Below are 22,994 nucleotides of genomic sequence, written 5' to 3'. Positions count from 1 at the left end.
TGGGAAAGGCATCAGTGAACCAGTAAGTACTGAAAGGAGGAAGTGCCAACCTCATTCCTTGCGCCACCTCCCTCCATTGCCAATTGTATTATATAGGCTCTGCTTCACACCCTAACAAGCGTGTGCACGCTGCACTCTGACCGCCTGCTTCAATTCCAGCTTTCCCTTAGCCACTTTGCAGTTTCATAAACAGTGCCTACTGAGAGGGCAACCTGGATCTAAAAGTCTAGAAGTCCAGTGGGTTGTGGATTTTCAGTGGTAGCAAGCAATAACTGTGCACTGGATGAGCTGCAGGGGAAACTGGGGGTCATTTTGACTGACGGGAGCCAATGACCACTGCTTGTGAAAGCAGGGGAAGAGTCAATGACCAGGAAAGAAGTTTGCAAGAAGTACACGACAGATGACAAGAAACTGAAGATAAATTTGCAGCTGTCATAAAACTCACTACCAAACTATGAAAGCAGTATCCGCAAGAGAGTTCTGGAGATGAAAATGTACCTGTCTTGCCAGCATTTCACAGCAACAGTGCACAGAGTGGGGCAGTGAGTATCATGTGTCTTGCTACTTTTATTTCATCACCAGCATTTTCAAATGGCAGTTGTCTCACCCAGATGCAAAATACAGTCCGTCAGGTGCTCACGGTTGATGCTCTCTTTCAGTCCCTGGAAGAGCAGGCAAGCTCACAAGCTGGTAACTCAGCTGGTTAGTGATATTTTGTCTCTGTGTCAGATTGCGGTTCCTTGTGTATGTAACTGCCTCACTCTGAGCACTACCATGTTGGCCTGTGCTAGGTTTTATCTTGTTCTGACTGAGTGGCCTCCCACAGGAGCTTCCCCCCACGCATCTGATAAAATACAGACTTCAAACCAGGCATTTCACTGGGACCTGGAAGATTCTGGTTTTAGTCATGGAAGTCCTTGGTCTAATCATCGTGTTTCTCTATGCTTTGGTTGAAAAAAACAGTTTAATAACCTTTTGTCTGTTAAGTGTTAGGTGCATGGATATCCCTTGAGTGCACAAGGACCGATGAGCCCCTCAGCACACAACTTTTCTAAAATACCCCTGGTGCCTCTTCTGTAGCCTCTTCTACATCTTTGTAGGCTTGAGTCCAAAATTAAAACTAGAATCCTGTTATTATCTGCTGTTTTCTTGCCTTAAGGCCAGTATCTATACCCAATGAGACAGTAAATATAAAAGCCTTGGTACTTTTGGAATCACATTAGAATGTGCCTGCATGTGCAACAGTATGTAAAATACACCTGCATTATATCCTGCAGTGGGAATTTTGCTGATTATGTCCACTGCAAATATAGCAAATACTGCAAATCTAAGATGCTCAGATTCCCAGTGATGAGGATGTAGGAACTCTGACTGTGTGTGCAAAGAGGTATGTAACAGCATTTGAAGGTCCTTTACCACGTCATGGCCACCAGTAAAAACTATTATTTTTTTAGCATTATCATGATAATTAATAACTTATACTATCCTGGTTTTGAATGATACTGTTTCTCAGGCCTGTTATTTCACAGGCAGAATGAGAAAGAAAAATTTTAGTCAAGTTTATAAAGTTCTGGTCCACTTGGATCTTTCTGTCCCAAAGGGAAGAACCTAGCATAATTTGGTTTCTTATTCTTTCTCTCACATGCAGCACAAGAACTTAAAGGTGGTACTTCCTATAAAGCCACAACGAAAAAAATTTCAACATTAGTGTTTTCCTGACAGATAAATGCAAGCTGAAAAGCAAAAATTTTCTTACCCAAAATCCTTCAAGGTCAGAGCCAGGCAAGGGATTAGAGACCCGGATCTCACAGCTAATTAGGCCACTGAATAAGCCACAGCGATAAACAGAGAAATTGGTGAATTTTCCCAAAATGAAATAATAATATGATAAAATTTGTGCTTGGAAGTAATAAAATTCTGAAATAGGGAAGACATGTTTGTGTGGCCTCATGTGGCCACTGTAAAAAGGGCCGGTGTCTGGGGCAGAGCAGGAAAAGACTGAATACTGAACTGAACAGTGACATCCTAGAACAGAACTCCCGGGTGTTAAAAATGTTACATTACAAGGATACAGTACATGAATCTTCTTGAAGTCTTTCACCCTCTTGTGGGCTACTGAAAGCCCACTGAAATTGTATTTTTAACTTGTTTCAGTGATAACCTACAAAGCTTCATCCATTTGAGGAAACAGTCTCTGCTTCACTTTGCTTGAACTTGTCATCACCAAGGTGGGGCACCCCACTGCATGCAACACTATCTCTTTTCCAGTTGGGTGGTTCAGCTTCACACTTAGAAGTAAGATACGCTGTTACCCCAGTGGTGTTAAAACTTATATATGTCAGTCGCTTGGATCAACGGGGTCATCAGTGGACACACAGGGAACTGTGATACATACACGCTCAAATATTAAATTTGTACACTGGTACATGTCAGGGCTCCCACTACACTTTCTTTTCTAACTGCTGTTTTTCTGCCTATTCTTCTTCAGTAGGGGTTCAACATGATACAGAGCTGTGTTTTGGCTGTGTTTAGCATGATATGTAAATAAAGATTTTAAGATCAAACAGAGAAAGACAATCTAATTTATAAGGAGACAACTGAAAGGACTTAAGTTCTTACCCTCCTCTGTTTTGTTTTGGCTCCTGTGCCAAGGACACCTGCTTTGCCACGATAATGGACCAGAAAACCCAGAGCCTCTGGGATTCCTGTGACTCGATGCTGGATAGGAAGTTGTATTTCTACATAAACAGTTCTTGTGAACTGAATTTTTTCATGTTCCCAGGCCTGCTTACAGTGTCTTGCAATCCAGCTTGAAGTGACCGGAGCACTGAGGAACAGCACAAGTGAAATTGTAGGAATCAGGAACATCAGATGGCATTCCTTAGTGGCTCTCATTTGGAGCTTTTGCAATGGACTACACCAGATGAGAGCAGACTAGAACTTTTAGCAGGTTTCCCCCCCAACCCTCCCCCATGGTAACTGAATTTGGCCTTGGAGCTAAACTGAGCTAAGATCAACTGAATAGGCTATAAAATGCTCATCATCAGTTTAAAGTTTTATTAGAAGTACTCCTTTTGATTGCTGGGCACCACAAGGATGTGCAATGGAAATGCTACGCTGCTATGGCCATAGTTTATTGGCAGCCAGGAGCTGCAGAAGCTGTTCCATTTTTTTAGACATGCAGTCTAGGTGTAAATGTCACACCTGCCGTCTTTCCTGACCAATGGCATCCCCATAGTCACCTGCACATACCTTGAAATTACTGCCACTCTCAAGCCATCTGTAACAGATTTTGAATGTTCCCAGAATCCTTTTGGAAGTTGGAGAGGTGGCATGAAGAGGTTAAGCTGATTGGTTCTTGTACACGAGTGGACATATGCATGCAGGCAGAATTCTAATATATTCCTGATCTTTTCCTTCTATTAGCAAATATAGGTGGACTTTGGCAAAGTCATGAACTGTCTTGTTCATCTCCTCACCTTTCCAAAGTGCTCCATTTTAGAGTTTGCATTCAGAGGTCATTCATACCCCAGATTGGTCCCTCGCTGCTGACAGATTTCATCCTTCTCAGCAGTCAGTTTTTGATGTTGGTTAAAATACCAGATGTTGATATAAAACTAGAGGTGCCCCAGCTAACTCTTTCTCTTCTGCTTTTCTAGCTAAACCTTTATGAGGAATTTGAGCTAAAATAAACACTGAAAATTCATCTAATCATTCTGTCCTCTTACAAAAATATTCCAAACTGACCACAAAGCCTTGTAATGGCATGATTCCAGTAGGCACACTGTTCTTACAGGACCTAAAGTCACAGCACGCTAGGAAATAGAAACAGCTATTAAAAATTCTCCAAATTCCAGTTCTGCTCTCTGTTAGAAGAGGACAAAGGAAAAAGACTTTATCCTTTCTTGAAATTATTTTCACTGTTCCTTTGGAGATTAGTGCTGAACTGACTTATAATCCTCTACTTGATAACCACAAATGTTGCTGTTTTGACTCGAGTACATGTGAATGAATCTGAAACACAACGTCCCAAGCACTGTTCCAGCCAGGAGGAGATATCAGGGATGTGTCCTGTGTACTTACAAAGCCTGTTTTCTGTGAACAGGAGGAAGCAATTAAAACATTATCTGCTCAACACCATGAACACTCCTCTGCTGTCCAAATATATTTTATGCACGTTTCTCAGAGTCATGCTGCAATACTGGTTCAAGCTACTCTCTGGGTTTTTCTGCCCTTTTCTTCTCTGCTATCCTCTCCCTCTTTCAAAACAACACCTGCACTTATTCACAAGGAATTCCTTTACTCATAGGGAATTCAAATCATTGAGGGATCCTATTTGACCTTTTTTAGTGGTGCTCTGTGCCTGTTCTTCCAGTGGACTCTGACATACAGGAGGCAAGCTACTCTTTGCAGAACACAATGGGTAATCTTTGGATCTGCACACCTCCATTTCAGTCAAATTCAAGCCAACTGCCACCTTATGCCTAGACATCTGAGCTCACCTGCTGGGATCATGTGGTGGATGGGATGCTATAAAGAGGTGATACAATGCCTGTCTCCACCACCAGCCTAAGACTTTGGGATGGGTTGCAGGAGGCCTTCATGGCTAGGTCCTTTTCCATGAGGACCCTTGTGAACTAAGAGACCCCTCAGAAGTCACTGCAAAATCTCATCAACTCCAGGACTACCCAGGCTGAATGCAGCATGGCAAAGCATGGCAAAGGGTTGCCCTGCACCACTTGTGTCTACTATGCAGGCACAGTGCTGAGGAACAGCAGGCAGATGAGATTCCTATGGTGCCAAAGAGACTGCCTGCATTCGTTGGAGCAAGGGGGCATCTCTGTGTACACCAGGCATTTTCAGAGTGTGAGGACGTGTAATTTCTGCTGTAAAAAGCTCATACTATAAAGTGACAGCTGAAAGCTGGCATCATGGGATACAAAGCCCAGGGTATGCAGGCCGTACCTCGGGCTGCTGAGTAGCAATCCTGCAGTAAAATGGGTTATATCTCATCTTTCTCTTCCTCTTCTCTCCCTATAAATTTTATCCTGCACAGCTCAGACAAGCACAGATCTGCCAATGTAATAGCAATTAAAATGAAATGAGGAAGTCAATACAGGCTAACCTGGAGGGAAGACGCTGCTCTTACTGCAAATGCACAGAACTGCTGGGTGTGCTAGGTGGCTCTATCTGGTTCTTCAGCAGGCACTTATCCTGAAATCATTTGCTGTAATAGTTTTAACTGTTGTTAGTGATGCATGAGAAATGATTTTGGCTGGCCCCTTCCCAGTCATCCATCATCTTCCCCTTCCTTCTGCAATGACACAGGAGAAAATTGCAGCTCCAAGAGGGATCTAGCTGTGCCTGGGACACTGCTAATGACAAGCAGATCTCATCCAGCTTTTGGGGTTTTGTCCAGACATCCTTTCTAGCGCTAAACCAGATCTTGCCTAAACCAAATCCCCTCACACGTTTTCCCTCTGAATGTCAGAAGCCAAGGACTTTTCTATTCTCACCTTACAAGTTTTAAATTTTTCAGTTAAAGAATGATAATTTAAAAATGGGTTTCTAAAAACAGATGTCTCTGTTTTTCAGTTGCCCATGCAAAATACTCAACAGTCTCCACTTTTATTGTAGCCTTCAGCTGAATTCAGGATCTTTGCAGGCTAGACCTCAAGCAACTTAGCAAACTGATTGTCAGTACCACCCAGCTGGCAGCAGAGTGCTGGAACAGTGCTCAGAAGGCCTCCACACTGGCCACGCTCTTGGGCTGTGGATACCTGCAAATGGTCATTTTGACTAATTTTGCAGCAGAGAAACTGTTAGTGGAAGAGGCAGCCAGCAAAGCCAGTGAGCCCCATATGTTATGAAGGCAAGTGTGTTCTCATTGTCCTCTGGCAAAACTGGTAATAAAACTCATGTTCATGGTGTGTCTGGAAGCTAGAGCAGGGACAGATGTGTGCAAGCACCTTGAAAGGGAAGAAGGTTATCTGCCTGCCACTGGACAGGGAATGTACAACAACATTACAAACACAGTTCCCTTTCCCTCCTTCCAGGACGAAGCTCCTTGATAGCAGCACAAGCATTTATTCAGCTGGTTTTGGATCTTTTAGAGAGATGACTTAGACAACAGACAGAACACATCAGAAAAACCACTGAAGTAATTAACCAAATGCACCTCCACAAAGCAACCCAAACCCAAAAGAATGAGAAGCCCACATACAGCAAGACCTCTTCTGCCATGGCAAGATCACTGCTCATAAGCAGTACTGAGAAGGCAGCATTACACCTGTCACCTGACCATTTCAGATACGGACAGAGGCACCAGAGGCAGCATTATACCCGTGGGAAGGGGTAATAGTGGCACGTCCTGGCAGCACTTGCATACACACACAGCAAACAGCTGCACCTGAGTCACTCTGGGTGCTCAAGCTGACTTGGCTAAAGTCACAGATGTCATCTCTTCATTTACTTAAAATCTCTGGTAACAACCCTCAAGACTCGGTTTCAACAAACCAGTGGATGAGGAAGAGAGGCCTGTCTTTGACCTTCTTTAGCAAAGTCCCCTGTCTTGCTTACCAGAGTGAGGAAAACACTTTCAGACCTGTAAGAGCATGCTCGACTTCCTCAGTTTAGCCCAAGTCCTCCCCTGACTTCCAAGAAGCAGGAGTAGGTCCTCTTGTCCTTCAGCATATATTCCCAGAAACAGCCAGCAATGGCCAGCACTTCATTACAGAGGGACTGGAGAAATTTATCATAACAAGGCTGGCTTTAGGGGATGAAATCTTCCCAGCTTGTGAGGGCATATGAGTGTAGATCTCTGACTGGAGGCCTGTCTCCAAAAGGTGTAAATGGGCCACAGAACCCAAGTTCTGAGCAGAGGGGTTATTTTTAGAACACCAGGACTAAACAGAGTCCAAATCTGGTGCAAGGTGTCCAATGTCGGAGAAGACACCATTTCAGCTAACGAAAAATTGCTCTCCAATTAACACCAACATGAGGATGGTCACTTAGCCCCTCCCCTCCCAGAATACTTGTGCTTGATGTCTGTGTGGCGCAGCGTATTGAATTACCAAGCAGCTGTTCACCCGTGTTTAATTAGCAGGTGTGAAATTAGCGATGTTGCACGGAGGAGGAGGTGATACAGGTGCTCGCCCGCGCTCAAGCGGCGCCGGCGGGTTGGGGATGTGCGTCGCACTGTCATCTAGTGGCCGCTGTCCTCCTTGTCTGCGGGCCGGCAGTAGAGCAGCAGCGGCAGCAGGATACAGCAATGACTTCAGTTCTGCAAGGCTGAAACCTTAGGTAGGCTTGTATCTCAGGTCATCTTCAGGGACAGTGGAGCACCTCGTGGAGCACAGAGTCCTAGCCGCACGGAAATTTCATAAGACAGCCGGTGTAGGCGCCCAGGGATCCCGAGGTGGGGTCTCTAGCTAAATTTAGTGAAGCTTCTATTAGCTCTTCTTGGCAAGCCCTTTCAGAAACCTAAATAAGTGCATGCACCCTCAATTTTGGCAGACTTGTCCCACCTCTCCGTAAGTCCCTCATTACCACAGCACTGCATGAATTGGCTGCCAGCACTTGGGAAGAAGTGTTCTGCACGGCCGAAAGTGACGAGAAACTCCCCTGCTTCCCTGCTGGAGGATGCTGCTACAGAAGGTCCAGCTGAATGGCACACTCCTAATCTGCCTCAGCACAGCCAGACAGCAACTGATAGAAGCACTTTGCGCTAGCTGAGGTGATTTTGCACTGAATGGATTAGGAAGGACTTGCACACTGTTTTGTCAGACGATTTGCAAAGACAATAAGGTGAAAGTCAATAATGGCTTAGACGGACAGAGCTAGACCAAGGCAAGGACATCAGCCTCTGATGAAAGCAGGCATAGGATAGGATTTCATGCACTTTAATAAAGCTCCATCGTCCACTCGGTGTTCCAATTACACTGATTTACAAGGGACAGTTGTACCAATAGTCCTCCATTTAGACACAGCTCTTCAGTAACAAAATTGTACACGAGAGTCACATCACTACACACTATCAGTAACAACAGTTACATTTTCTTGTACGAAAGAACCCATTAGGACAAATCACTGTGGTGTTTCCCCTGATCAAATGTTGCAGGTTAAAGTCATTGCCTACAGGTTAAAGTCATCTAAAACTTCCTACTATAAGATCCTCCTCTCTGCAGCTCAAATGTTTAGTCAAGCTCCTTGAAAAGAAAGATTTTGTCTCAGACACATTAAAATTAAAGGCTTGGTAGCCGCAGTTGCAACCTGGCTTGCTCAGCCATTGTTTTTCTAGCTCTGACAGCTCAGTATTTCTGTGTACAGCAGACTACCACAGAACTGAGATGCCTTTGCAAGAGAATTTGAGAGCTTCCTTGCAATCCAAATGACAGTAAACATTTGAAAGAAAAAAAGGAACATTTCTGTAACAACATGACTTTTTTTTTGTTGCTGTTGTTTGTTTTTAAGCTAAACCCCAGTGTTCAGCATAGGATTTTTATGATTTGTTTGGTTACACATTTGTTCTACATGAGACAATGTTTTTTCTGTTAAGAGTATGTTCTACACGGGACAATATATTTTCCCTGTTACGTATCTGGTTATTTCCTCATTGGTAAACTTAGCTCAGAAGTGGCATTATCTTTGCAAGTACCACCATGCTTGCATAACCAGTATAAAAACCTACTAACTTTGTCAGTAGATAGCTCTTTAATGATTACTTCTAGACATCATTTTCAAGAATAAGGCCATAAGATGACCACACCCCAACAAAGCATTTTTTCGGAGGAATCCTACTGTTCTTGATACAGAAGATTACAGGACTAAACCTAAGCTCTTCCCTCAGACCATGAGTGACTAAGAGGTCACATTCCAAAATACACTGTCCCGGTGGACACTGTTCATCAATCTTACATTGGGATGACTTATTCTTGCTGAAATTCATGCAAGTGTCTACAAAGAATACTCTGCTTTATTCCAAGTGTCCTCTGAATCCTGTTCGTGAAAGACACGGGAACACCACATACGGAGGAACAATTCTGTTCCCTTCCCATTGATGTTTATTTTAAAGATTGCATTTCACTGTTGTATTTCTGAGCTTTCTTGACTGGTAGTGGCAAATACATTACTTTGTCCTGAAGACCTTGAGCACCCTGTCTGTTCAGTACTCTGTATTTAGTACAGCTTCAATTAGGGACAACTCATAGGGGTAGAAACATACACTTTTTTTCTGTGTTGGAGTTTCAAATGTGTTAAAAGCCCCCCAGACATGCAAAAAAAAAAAAAAAGGCATGCAAAGAATGCATTGAATTAACGTATTTCAAGTGTTAAAAATAATCTCCACTACTGTTGAATTACAGTAGCAGCTTTTAATGTTTAATGTCAGAAAGACAGATTATATTATGGAATAAATACCAGCATTTGTTTGTTCTCTTTACGATCATTTCCAATGAAATGTTTCATATCAGACAAGCACTCTATAAGAACACAGTTTACAATAACTTTTTCCTGAAAACAGAGTAGATGTGGTTTTCTGGTGCAGGTATAGACATCCTTCACAGTTCTGTACTGCAGGTGCCTTCTATCTTTCACAAAGGGGAGGAAAAATACTCCTTGGCTGAATATATGCATGGAAAAGATAGGAAAAGGTACAACAAGGTTAAGACATCTCATGCAAAGAGGTCCCAAATAAAGCCATTCTTTCCCTTCCAGTTCAGAGAAGACACATAACATTACCAGTTAATCTCCTGACCTGTGACTTCAGTTCGATCTGGTTACAAAGGGTGAATAAAAACATTAAAAAAATCAGATTTTCAGCCGTCTGAACAGAATTCCAAGAAAAAACTAAGCAGATCTTCTAGGATCCTCAAAGGATTTTTTCCTGACTGTGCAGATAAGAATTCAAGACTCCACTGAATACATCAAGTATTCAACTGAAAGTTTCCAGGTTAAGAATACTCAGTGCAAAAGACACCTCACTGTGATAGAATGCAATATCCATGAAAGGGGATATTTTATCTCTACTAGCATCTGAGAAGAACAGACTACGCACACATGAAGACCGAAATAAACACACTAAAAAAATTCAGACAAACGCTTTAAGTTATGTTTTTATTATAAAATTACACTTGGAGTTAGTTGCATATAATAGCTTATGCTGACAGTGTTGCACAGCTGCTCCCACATAAGGCAACAACTGCAGAGCCTGCTTGCACTAATCATGTTACTTTATATCCACTACAGCTAAATTAACTACAGTCATTACTGCATCTGATGAGACAGTGTTAGGAACCACAAGTAGGTAAGCCAGGACATGAGAAATTTTTTTATGCCTCAAAAAATCACAGAATAGCTTATTTTGGAAAAAACCTCTAATATCAAGTCCAACCATTAACTGAGTACTGCCAAAATAGTAGGTACAGCTTTATGTATTTTTAGGTAGGAACTAAAACCTTTACTCAGTACATTTCAATAATTAAGCCTTAATACAACCTGGGCCAAAAGATTCCTAAAAAAACCTGGACAACTTTATGGAACAGATCCTGAGGGAGCTGACTTGGAAAGATGCCCTCCTTGATCTGCTGCTTGTCCACAGAGTGGATCTTGTTAAAATGGAGACTGGTGGCCTCTTGACCACAGTGACCACGAAGTGATCGAGTTTAAAATCGCTCAAAATCTCCTTGACAGGAAGAAAAGTGCCAGCAAACCCTCAACTCTGGACATGAGGAGAGCAGACTTCAGGCTGCTCAGGGAATCAGTAAGTAAGGTCCCCTGGGAAAATGTTTTTGCAGGTGCTGGGGTCCATCAGTGCTGGTCACTTTTCAAACATCACCTCCTAAGGGCACAGGAGCAGCAATTCCCAAACGCTGGAAGTCAACCAGCTGAGGCAGAAGGCTGGCTCAGTGCAGCAGGGATCTTCTCTTAGAAATAAGGCAAAAGAGGAAAGTCTATGCCCAGTGGAAGCAAGGTCAAGTGACACGGAAAGAATTCAGAGATGCTCCTTGCCACTGTAGGGAGAAAATTCATATAGCCAAAGCTCTGGGGTTGAAGGTGCCAGAAATGTGGGGGACAATAAAAAGCTTTTTCCAACACATTAATGGCAATAGGCAGTATAGAAATATCATCAGCCCGTTACAGGATGAGCATGGTTGTATGAGTTGGGTTTCAGAAAGGGTGCTGAAAAGCACCCGGGAAGATGTAGTTCCCAAGTACTCCCACACACATGGGCAGTGAGATGCCCTTGGTGACTGGTCGAGGGAGTCATGTGTTATTTTGCACCCATATATATAAGGTGTTGTCTGACTTGAATAAAGAGGATTCGGCTGTGAACCCCCAAACTAGCCGGGTCTGTGTGGTTTGTATTATATTAATACGCCTTATCTGGCGCCCAACGTGGGGCACAACCCTGTATCGGGGAGGATTAGAGACTGCCTTGTAACAAGGAGAATTACAGCAGCGTTCGAATGAGCTTGTTTTAAAAACTTGGAATGCTTTTCTCTGAAAAAAAGTCAGACACTGTAAACCGAGCTAAAAGCAGGCAGAAAACGTCGTTAAACAAAGGACATGGAACACCAGTGCAAAAAGACGACTGGGATGTCGCGTAGCAGAGGACTGTGTGGAGCTCTGAGAATCTAAGTATTGTGCACATGAGAGACCCGGCAGAGTAAAGCTTTGAAAGGAGAAAAGCTAAAGCTACAGAGAACTCGAGGTAAGCAGCCAGCATGGAAAGTTAAAATTCAAGGGAAATGACAGAAATAACTACGCAGGATTCTGTTAAGTAGAATCCTTGGTGTGACTGCTTGAAAAAAAATTTGGGGAGACTGCTCAAGAGAAAGCAGAGATAGAAGATGCGGACACTTTAAAAATCTCACATACAACTCACAAATTTGTCCACGGAGCAAAACTTTAAACCTCTACAAAAACCCAAACTTTGTGATTTAAATAGAGACATAATAAAAATTCTAAGTATGCATGAATGAAGATGAATGAAGTGGCCACTTATGTATGAGTGTGAAAAGGTAGCTCATCATCATGGCTAGGCTTCATGAACGAAGATCTGGGAAGGGCTCTACCCACGTTTGTTGCAAGCATGTTGGAAAAGGTAGCCACCTTGGTGCGAATGAATGAAAGAAGCTGTGTGGACATGTATGTATGTAGACTTGGAGATACTTCTGCTTCATGTGCCCTGAACAAATAACACTTGCATCACGTAACACTTGCTCTCTAAGGGCCCTTTTCTTGAAATGGAGTTGAATTTCTCCTGGTTACCAATTACATGCAAGCCCTTGGGGAACTGAAAGTCAATGTTTTACCCAAGGTTATGCAAAAACCCTCAGTTTAATAAAGTTGTTGTTTATCCCAAATACATACAAACCCTTAGGAAATAAAAGTTCAAATTTATGTCAAGCAAGTTTCAAGGATAAAGGCTCAAATAAGTAAGTTTGTTGAGAGACCAAGGTGGGCAGTGAGCTGAGTCACTGTGATGCAGTGGTGATTGTTAAAGAGGGTTTACAAAGTTTAAAATGTACTGTTATATGCAATGTTCTGTATTTCCTCATAATAATAATGAAGAGGGGAGTCGGGTTTCAGGAAGGGTGCTGAACAGTGCCCAGGGAGATGTAGTTCCCAAGTACTCCCACTCACATGGGCAGTGAGATGCCCTTGGTGACTGGTCAAGGGAGTCATACGTTACTTTGAACCCATATATATAAGGTAATGTCTGATTTGAATAAAGAGGATTTGCCTGTGAACCCCCAAACTAGCCGGGTCTATGTGGTTTGTATTATATTAATATGCCTTAGATGGTCACCTCACACACAGGGACAGAGACAAGGCAGAGCTGTTTAACACATTCTTTGCCTGTGTTCAACATGCATGACAGACCAAGGGAGGTCTGCTCAGCGCCCTGAGCGGGAGGACCGTGACTGCCAGAATGACCAACTCCCAGTCAAACCTGAAATTGTGTGGGATCTGCTGCTCCAGCTGGATGCTTACAAATCCATTGAACCTGACAGGCTTCATCCCAGAATCCTCAAAGAGCTGGCTGACGTCATTGCAAAACCTTTCTTGATAATTTCTGAGTGATCTTGGGGAAGCCACAACTCAACTTGAAGCTGGCAAAGGTTCTTCAGCCGGGAGGAGACTGAGGGGAGAAGCCTGCAACTTTCTCATGAGGGGAAGAGGAGGGACAGGCACTGATCTCTGCTCTGTGGTGACCAGTGACAGGACCCAAGGGAATGGCCTGAAGCTGTGCCCAGGGAGGTTTAGTTTGGATATTATAAAAAGGTTCTTCACCCAGAGGGTGGCTGGGCACTAGAACAGGCTCCCCAGGGCAGTGGTCACAGCACCAAGCCTGACAGAGTTCAAGAGGTGTTTCGATGATGGCACATGGTGTGACTCTTGGGGATGGTCCTGTGCAGAGCTAAGAGTTGGACTTGATGATCTTTGTGGGTTCCTTCCAACTCAGCATATTCTGTGATTTCTTGACTGCACCTAGAGCTATCACCAGAAGCAGCAGTGATCCAGGACTATACAGCACTCTGCACTCCTCTTTCATTGCAACATCTCCTCACCGGGGGAATACTACACAGGATTTTAAACGAGTTTATGACTACTTAGTATTGCTTTAGAATGGCTTGAGAGCTTAACACTGTTTTCTTCCATATTCAGTTACTGTGGCTTATCTGTCAGTGTGCTGGTCTGTTCAGTGCCTGAACTGTGCTTGCTCTTAAGGGACCTTCCAATGTATCTCCAGTATTCCTTTCGAATGGTGTCTTTTTCTTTAGCCAGAATTTCACACAACTATGAAAGAAAAATAGAGAGAATGGAGTGTTATACCAAAAGCTTACAGAATCCTTGTCTTTATAAAGTGCATGCAATATAGTATTAGAATAGTATTAGAAACACCTTTCTCAATAACAGTATTTGTTTTATTCACTGCATTTACAACTGTCGAACAATATGAAACTGATGACAACTCCAACTGGTAGTCAACCAGTCTGACACTGCACAAAAATCCCTCCAGTTCCATTACATTCTCAACGGTTTCCTTGTGACTCCTTTCCATGCCTAGCACTTGTCATCCACCCCAGCCTATTCAGCCTATAGTATATCACAATATATTTCCTGAGAACCTTGACTGTCTTTTTGTGATCCAACAGGTGTAAACCACTTGATTCCAAACACTGGAGGATCATCCTGCTCTTGAATCTTCAGTACTCCTAATGGACAGACAGGAGAAATTCTGTTTCTGTTTTTTCTCAGTAGATTGTCCCAAAAGGGCTCTCCAGACAAGTCAGTAACCATCTCTCATGATATGTTAAGAGTTGGTGCTATACAGACATTGCTACATGTTTGTTTGGATTTTTTTTATTTTGGTTTGGGTAAGCAGTCACATACATCCTACTCACAGGATAGGTTTTGTATATTTTACATGGTATGAACACTGTCTCCAAAAGTTCTAGTAAATTCTCTTTTATTATGCAGATGACATTGCCTTACTCAGTGAAATGGAATCGAGAAATTAGGAGCTTGGATGCTTAAACAGAGGAAGAAATCAAATTCAGTGAAATAGTATAAAGGGGACATAAATCTAGGAGGTACAACTGCACTTAGTTACAATCTCCTCCTAGAACACAACAAAGGGGAAATGTTGAGAAAGAATAATGTTGGAACACAAAGACACCAGGCAAAACTGCAGCTCTAATTACATCAAGCTCCAGTCTGTCCCACAGTGAATGAAAAGTGTAGTAAAAATTACACTACAAACGGCACCAAGGAGTACCCGAATATGAAGACTGGGAGATAAATAACATTGCCAGAAATAATTTATTCTCTGTAGGAAATGGTGCCTGACATTTGTTACTGATGTCCCGAGTGCCTGCTGGCCATAAGCTAATTGTGACAGCTTTCTCAGAGAAAGCTAAGAAGGGCAAAAGGAGTTTGAGATTGTTTGGATACAGATACTCTGAGAAAAAAATCATTAACATACAGAGAAGAGAGTGAGTTCATGCTACAAAGTTAACACTAGAAACCAATTGTTCAAACCTCTTCTTTCTTCTGCAAGCAGTATTAGAAATCTTCCTTTACTACCAGGTGAAGAAAACTTACAGTGATTCTGTAACTGGCGAGTTATTATTTAAATTCATGAGACCCTTGTGACTGTGTGGCTTTTGTGTTCAACTCTTCAGAGACCATTGGTTTTAGCAAGTAACCTGTTTTATTTATGAAAATCAACCCCATTTTGTCAGGCTGTAAAAGCAGACAGCAAGAGATGTCATCGCCGAGAAGCAAAACCAAGCCCTCAAAACGTACCTCCAATGCCTTGTTCAGTGTTTCTTCCTTGTTATCACACTGGTTTTCAAGCATATCTTCATATATGTCCACAAGGAAGGCAATCAGATAGGGTGAACTATGACTGGGCTGTAAATTCAACAGTTCCTCTAACAGATTTGGATACTTAGAAAGACCACGATCCTGTAGAATCCTAGAACAGAGGTTAATAGGCTTGACACATGATCTTGACCATGAATCTGGTGTGAATAATTGCATTTTTGTTATGACTCCTTTGCTTGGAGATCAGTTTTTGCAATCAGGGTGCAAATACAAGTAAGGCAGAAGGTAAGCAGCATGCAGCACTAGGACAGCTTAATGTTGTATAAGCTAGTATAGTTCATGTTCGACTGAACAGAAGTTAGACTGAAAGCATGTTCCTTAATTCCTACTCTATGCTCTTGAACCTAGTAACATTACAGTCAAGATTTTAAAAGCAGAAGTACCTGCAGTCCTCCTACAAGAACTACAGGGTTAGAAGCCTAGTGGAAAGTTACAGAGAAATGAGGTTAATGTAGTAACACCTTGTGTCAGTATTTGCCTGCTTGCTTAAGTACACTACACTAGGATGAACAGCAACAAGTTCTCTTCAGTTAAGAAGTAGGCATAAGACTCCTTATAGAGATATTCTCTTTGCCTCACAGAGAAATAGACCTCACCCTTTTAAATAGTTCCAAGCACTCTCATTATGTGGCACTGCTTTGATCATCTCAAGAGTGTACCTGCAAGAAAAAGAGAACAGGTCATGAATGCAACCGATAACAATACAGTTAGAAACTACCTGGAAGTGCTCAGAAGATTCCGAATACATCCCTCTAGTCTATACTTCAGCCTTTTTGCAGATCATGTCAGTTGGGTCATAGATCAAAAATGGCTCACAATATAATCATCAGAAGTCTCAGAGAGGCAGACACTGTGAAAGGTGTTTTAAAATCTGAAGTGTTCAATTTGGTGGGCTTTATACAATAATTAGCTGGTTCTCAAAATTATTAGCAATAACACTAAGAAACAACATAATATACTCTCCTGGTATGCTAAAGGAATAACTTGTGTCTTGATGCTCAGAAATGGTGAGGGGCTGAAAAAGGCTGGAGTAACTGAAGATCAGGGTGAGCTATGTTAATACGACTGCAAGTGGTATGTTCTGTACCTATTTGCAGAACCTTTTTCATGAGGCTGCACTCAAGCAAACCCATAGAAAGGCAGAGCTTGAGCTTTCAGCTCACACAGCCTTTTGCAACAGTTGCAGCAGTGAGGCAACTGCTCTAAAAGTGAAGCAAGGAAAGGCACCTCCCATACAGTCACAAAGCCGCATTTCATCTCCACCAGACTTTACCTTCTGCCCTTTCCCAGCATAACCAGGCATTCCAATGATTTCCAGAGACAGCAGATACTGACAAAAAGTTACATCAGGCGTACCAGAAAAAGAATACCCCAAATCCTAACTATTTTTTAACATTCTGCAGTCACTAGGACAAAGACTGAGTTTACCAAGCATCAAGCAGCCCAACTACAGTTCTATAATGATATCTGTTAAGTCTTAAACCTTTGACAGTCTGGTTCTTAAGATGGGATCCAATTATCTTGAACAGATCAAGGGAGGATGTCCCATCGAACCTCTCAAGAGAAGAAGTTGAAAATATCCAAGTCTAAGTCATGGAAACAGTTCAAAGTTATAAACTGGCAGAGAAGTACAACTTGCAGCAGGTTGCAAACACAACCATGAAAGGTGGTGAGGCCTGGGATCCTCTAAAAAATGTACTAATGGACATATTCAGAAATTCAGTCTTTCTTCTGAAGAATAACTCCAAAATATTCCAGTTCCTTATTTTGATTGCTTGTCCACATTAGACAAATATCTTCTTGTAACTAATAACCCTGACCAGCAGGCTGAGATACGAAACCTATATAAAAAACCTTCTCTTACCATCATGAGTAGCAAAATACATGTCTAGAAGCCCAGTTTGCCTTCAGTTAAAAACATACCACTCAGAAACAGTGAGCTCATTTTCCTCAAAACTAGCCAACTCACAGAGGTAGTTGTCTTTGTGCCAACCACATACCCCTGAAAGCTCCTTTCTTTTTCCAGCTCCGTCAAATTCCTCACAAAAGGCAACTGCTCTTTCTACAATCCATGTCCACATTACATTTAAATCATTGTGGCTACTGTACTACTGAAACAGCAATTTAGTACAACACAAAGAGTGCCTGTCATTCCAAGCTTTCTAGGGGTAGGATACTAATGAATGGCACAACTTAAGTGGTTCCAGTGTCACGGATTTTCTGCGGGTTTTCCCACTGTAGCTAGTTGATCATAAAAAGCCAAAAGTTTTGTTTGAACAATAAACAGCAGGTTGGGAAAACAGATTTATGAGAGCAGCTTGCCCAGGGTAAGCAGAGCTTGCTTCAGTCTGACACTTGATCAGCTACCCATGACAGCGAACCTCAAAAGTGCATGAAAAACAGGAAACACAAGCCCATGCAGACTGTCAAAGTATTCCTTTGCTTCCATGTAATGGAGAACTCTTAATGTGAGCCTGAATAGCATAACTAACCGGACTTCTCTGTCTAGGACTGCTGGATCGTCGTAGCCAGTGGTGTTGAAAATGACAAAGTGCCGTTGGTTCCAAACAGAGTTGTTTCTCACATCTTCTCTCAAAAGCTGGTCTACATATTCCAGTTCATTGTCCCATAATTTGAACTCCTATAGAAAGGGAAGGAAGAGAGAATCACAATCAGAAGTTTTTATCTTTTTAAAATTAAATACATGACCCTTGCTCCTAAGTTGTCTGAACATCAGATATAGAGACTTTCCTTGAAGAAATCAACACAAAGTTCAAAATAAAAAAATAAGGGTGCACTAAGAACATGCTACGCTATGCAGTTGCACTCAGAAGTTATTAGCTCATCATTAAATTCACACACATAACAGTAAGCAAACAACAGGGCAACTTTTTGACCTCACTTCCTAAAAGGCAAGTTCACAGCTAACCCCTACTGCACACTAAAAATGCAGTTGCTTTTCCCCCTTCAGCCTTAAGAAACAAAGTGCCAAATGCAATTCAGGTTGTATTTAAGAAGCGAAACTCTACAACCTGAGCAGGTTATTTAAGGAACCAATGAGTTCTGTGGATATACAATACCTGAATAACCCACTGTCTGTGTTGCCATGCATGGTAGTTTTTGGCATCTTGGTTAAGAATGTCAGCTATGAACTCAAGCTCTTGGGATGGATCCTGCAGCCACTCCACCAACACTCGTCTGTGATGCCTGATGACAAGAGGAACAAAGCCTAAAATTTTTTTGTGAATGTGTGGTCTGTATTAAAGCAGCATATAGCAACTGTTCTGCTCAGGAAAAAACCCACTAGTTAAATATTTCAAACTAAACACACCAAAGCATGTCACTTGGTTCTGTAAAATGTATGATGTCTACCACTATTACAGTAAATTCTACCTACACATACACATTGGCCAAACATCTCATGTTAGGCAAGTAATGTTCACCTGAAGTAACCTATTTTCACTTTTAACACTCATGGCCAAAATCTTTAGCAGAATAAAATTTTCTAGTACTACATAATTTTCACCAGCAATATCAACATTGCTGTTTTGCCTATTCCCATTCACTTTGGAGAAACCCAACAACAAGCAAGCAAACTCCAAGACACAACAAAAAAAAATACTAATTTCTATTTGCCTCTTTGTTTGCTTTTTCACAAGTCATTTTTCTCATGTCAGACTTATTTTGACAGTTTAAAAATTTAAATTAACAAGAAAACAAGATTTGTTTAGCATGTTATGAGCATACGTTTAGAACGAATAGCTGAAGAGAACTTTGATGTGATGCAACTCCATTTAACTCCTCTGCTACTGCCACTGCAGCAGCTGCAGAATGCAGCTCTTAACAACTTTTAGGACCAATGGTCACAATTTATGGACAATTGACAAAGCAAAAGTTAATTGCAAAAATGTTACAAACTGAAAAGACTGCACAGTTTTACCAGACTTGGTAGTTCTTTGGCTGATCTTCAATGATAGCTGTAATATACTTAAGTTCCTCGTGGAGATCTTTTCCCAAAGACTGCAGGAGGACTCTCCGGAAATGCCTGTATAAAAGTCAAGCATTTGAACACTGCAACAGGACTTTCCTAAAATTCATGGAGGAGAACGCAGAACCACCTTTGTTCACAGTTCTTCTAATAGATATTGAGTTAAAAATAGTGAAAAACCAAAACCAGTGCAAAAACCTAAACCACATATCTAGTTCTGTTGAAGGGCATTCAATTATTCAACAGTGAAGAACTGGAACATGACTGGTTACAACAGTTTGTTACCTAAGATTCTAGCAATGCTGTTTCAAGTTAACATGTCTACACACACTAGTCTTTTTGCCACAGATGTTATGACTTCTGTGCTTAAAATAATGTAAACTTCCTGATTTTGTGGAAGTTAGTGGAATAAAGATGTACAAGAGGCACTTGTTGGCTTTCGCGAGTTAAAAGGACCTACTCTGAATATCAGAAATTCACTGTTTATTCATTACCTATCTAAACAGTAACCTGGCAGATCTTCTAAAATTCACTATTTAATAAGTATAAACTTATTTGCTATCATGCTTTTATGCCTCTTCTTGAAGTCAGCTGAGGGCATCTTTAGCATTTTACCAAGGCCACATTATCAGAAAAGAGATATAATTTTAAACTGCAAAGTCCTTTTTGTGGCTAACCCTGATCTTGACTGATAATATCCCCAAAGCCAAAAAACCCCACTGAATCAAAATGAGATACGGAAAATACTGAACAAAGGCTTTCTTTGGAAGCTCACCAGATATCTACAAACTCCTCTGTGTAAACTCAACTGGTCGTGCCCTTATTGGACTAATAAGATACTGAAGACATAAGAGGTAGGCAATCAAATGACCACAGAAACAATCCCAAGGCGATTACGTACCATACTGTGTAGTTTGCAGCGTTTAACTCAATGGCATCTGCTGTTAGCTTGAAAGCTCTTTCGCTCCTCTCATCCCGCTGCAGAACAGCCCGGAAGTAATCGTAGACATCTCGAACTAAACAGATAACAGCATCTTATCCAAGGCTGTGAAACAACGGCGTAGTGGGCTGACCCTGGCTGGATGCCAGGTACCCACTAAAGCCACCCTCTCAGTCCCCTCTGCAACCGGACAGAGGAGAGACAAAAAAAACGGCTAAGGATTCATCAGCTGAGATAACAGTTGGGAGAGGTCACTGACTGATCGCCATCACAGGCAAAACAGACTCAAAGTGGGGATATTGAGTGAATTTATTACTAAGAGGGTCAGAGCAAAAGAGTGAGAAGTAAAATAACCTTAAAAACACCTTACCCCCACAACTCCTTCCTTCCATGTTCTCCCTTCTCCTCCCCCAGCGGTGCAGGGGGACAGGAATGGGGGTTACAGTCAGTTGTTGTTTCTGCCACTGCTCAGAGAGGGGAGTCCTTTCCCTGCTCCCGTGGGGTCCCTCCACAGGAGATAGTCCTTGAACTGTTGCCATCCCTCAGGCAGCAGCTCTTCCCAAACTGCTGTCCATGGGTCACTCCTCCATGGGGTCAGTCCTTCACCAATGAGCTGTCCCGACATGGGTCCCCCACAGGGGCCACAAGTCCTACCCAGGAAAAACCTGCTCCAGCCTGGGCTTCCCTCTCCAGGGGCTGCAGGTCCCCAGCAGGACCCCGCTCCCTCTTGGGCCTCCCACGGGGTCACTGCCTCCTTCAGATATCCACCTGCTCCAGCACGGGCTCATCCATGGGCTGTAGGGGGGTCTCTGCACTCCGATGCTCCCCCATGGGCTGCAGGGGCACCCCTGCCCCACCATGCTCTGCACCACGGGCTGCAGGGCCTCAGCTCCGGTGCCTGGAGCACCTCCTGCCCCTCCTTCTGCACTGCCCTTGGTGTCTACCTTGTTGTTCCCATCTTCTCACTCTGCTCTTCCCTGGCTGGAATTCTTTCTGTGACACAATCTTCTTTTCTTAAATATATTATCACAGAGGCGTTACTGTCACTCCTCCTTGGTTCAGCCTTGGCCAGCAGCAAGAAGCCCGTCCTGGAGCCGGCTGGCATTGGCTCCACTGGACAGGGGAAGCTTCTGGCAGCTTCTACCAGAAGCCACCCCTGTAGCCCCCCCACCCATCAGACCCAGTCACAGAAACCCACTACAAATGGCCTGATTAGAGGGTAACGTTAATAATCCTTTGAAGTTATTTCTTGTTTTGTGTACTTGAAATATACCTCTTTAAAACAGTAGCTACATATTGCTATGACACCACTTTCGACTAAAACCTCTGCATGACACTAGCCCACTGAAAAGCTGCAAAAGTATGTTAGAAATACACCATCTGAGTAATATCCAAAACAATCATAAAAGTTCCATGCTGCCTACTCACCCTATTTCTCGAGACGCAGGAGTTTCGCATCTCACTTTCACTTGTGGGCTGGAAATGCCTTATGTCATAAACCACACTACCTGCTGTGTTACCTCTTAAGCCATAGGATTTTAAAGGAGTACCTTGGCTACTAACATCTCAGGTGAAGATTCACCTTCAGAGAAGCCTGGTGAAAACATCACATGCAACCACCATAACACAATTGTAGAAAATATTATCCAAAACATGAAGTCTTGCTTTAACAACGCTATGGGCAGAAGTTTTCAGTGATGAACATATTTAAGACTTACATTTTTCACTGTAGATGATCTGAACAACAGGATTTGGCCCATCATTTTGAGGGACAGGTTCAATATCTGCCCATTCCTTCCTGTCCCTGTAAATACATTGTTTTGTCGTTTTAATGTTTCTAATTAATGCACAAAATGCTACGTAAACGACGACACACACACACAAATGTCCAGAAATACATCCTCGTTCCCAACAGCCACTATTATTGCCACTACATTATTGGCTATAACACAGACCGGTATACAAACAGGTAAAGGTGTTCCAACATAACAGGGACATGGAACTGTTGGAGCGAGTCCAGGGGAGGGCTACGAAGTTGACAAGCGGGTTGGGGCTGAAGAGAAAGATGCATGGAAACCTCACAGCAACCTTCCAGTATCTAAAAGGGGCCTACAGGGAAGCCACAGAGGGACTTCCGTCAGGAACTGTATAGTGATGGGACAAGGAGTAAGGGGTACAGACTGAAACAACGTATATTTAGGTTAGATATAGGAAGAAATTCTTTACCGTGAGGGTGGTGAGACAATAGAACAGGTTGCCCAGGGACATTGCGGATGCCCCAAAGCCGGGGGCGTTCAAGGCCAGGTTGGATGAGGCCTTGAGCAACCTGGTCTACCGGGAGGTGTCCCTGCCCCTCCCTTCGGCTCCCCGCTCCTCCGGCCCCCCCGCAGCTCCGCCACCCCGCGCCCCCCAGCCCGTGAGGCGCCGCGAGGGTCCGCCCCGGCCCCGGGGGCCGCGGCCGCACCTGTAGAGCACGTAGCCGGCGTCCTCCCCGTCCTCCTCCTCCTCCAGTAGCTGCCCGAAGCCGCCCTCCGGCTCGCCGCCGCCGCCGCCCTCCGCGTCCCCCTCCGGCTGCAGCTCGGCGGCCGCCGCCCTGCCCTCCGCCGCCATGGCCGCGCCGCCGCTGCCGGGGCCGGGGCGGCCGCTCGGCCCCACAGCGCCGCGCCTGGC

General features: G+C 43.2%; 1 protein-coding gene across 1 annotated transcript; it reads right to left on the bottom strand.

The window, feature by feature from the left end:
* Positions 1–13,409: 13,409 nt before the first annotated feature.
* Positions 13,410–22,969, bottom strand: FNTA (farnesyltransferase, CAAX box, alpha). The gene is made up of 9 exons (XM_027745207.2): positions 22,789–22,969; positions 22,043–22,128; positions 20,286–20,400; positions 19,337–19,441; positions 18,477–18,603; positions 17,889–18,037; positions 15,993–16,055; positions 15,316–15,487; positions 13,410–13,803 (listed from the first exon to the last, which is right to left on the bottom strand). The coding sequence occupies exons 1-9, from the start codon at positions 22,932–22,934 to the stop codon at positions 13,672–13,674; spliced, it is 1,095 nt and encodes a 364-aa protein (XP_027601008.1). The 5' UTR covers positions 22,935–22,969; the 3' UTR covers positions 13,410–13,671.
* Between the last annotated feature and the right edge of the window lie 25 nt (positions 22,970–22,994).

The sequence above is a fragment of the Pipra filicauda genome, unplaced genomic scaffold (genome assembly GCF_003945595.2).
Source record: "Pipra filicauda isolate LSUMZ 115617 unplaced genomic scaffold, ASM394559v2 scaffold163_size1657671_pilon, whole genome shotgun sequence".
NCBI classification, from domain to species: domain Eukaryota; kingdom Metazoa; phylum Chordata; class Aves; order Passeriformes; family Pipridae; genus Pipra; species Pipra filicauda.
The sequence above is the reverse complement of the archived record's forward strand: the minus strand, read 5'-3'. Positions and strand labels throughout refer to the sequence as shown.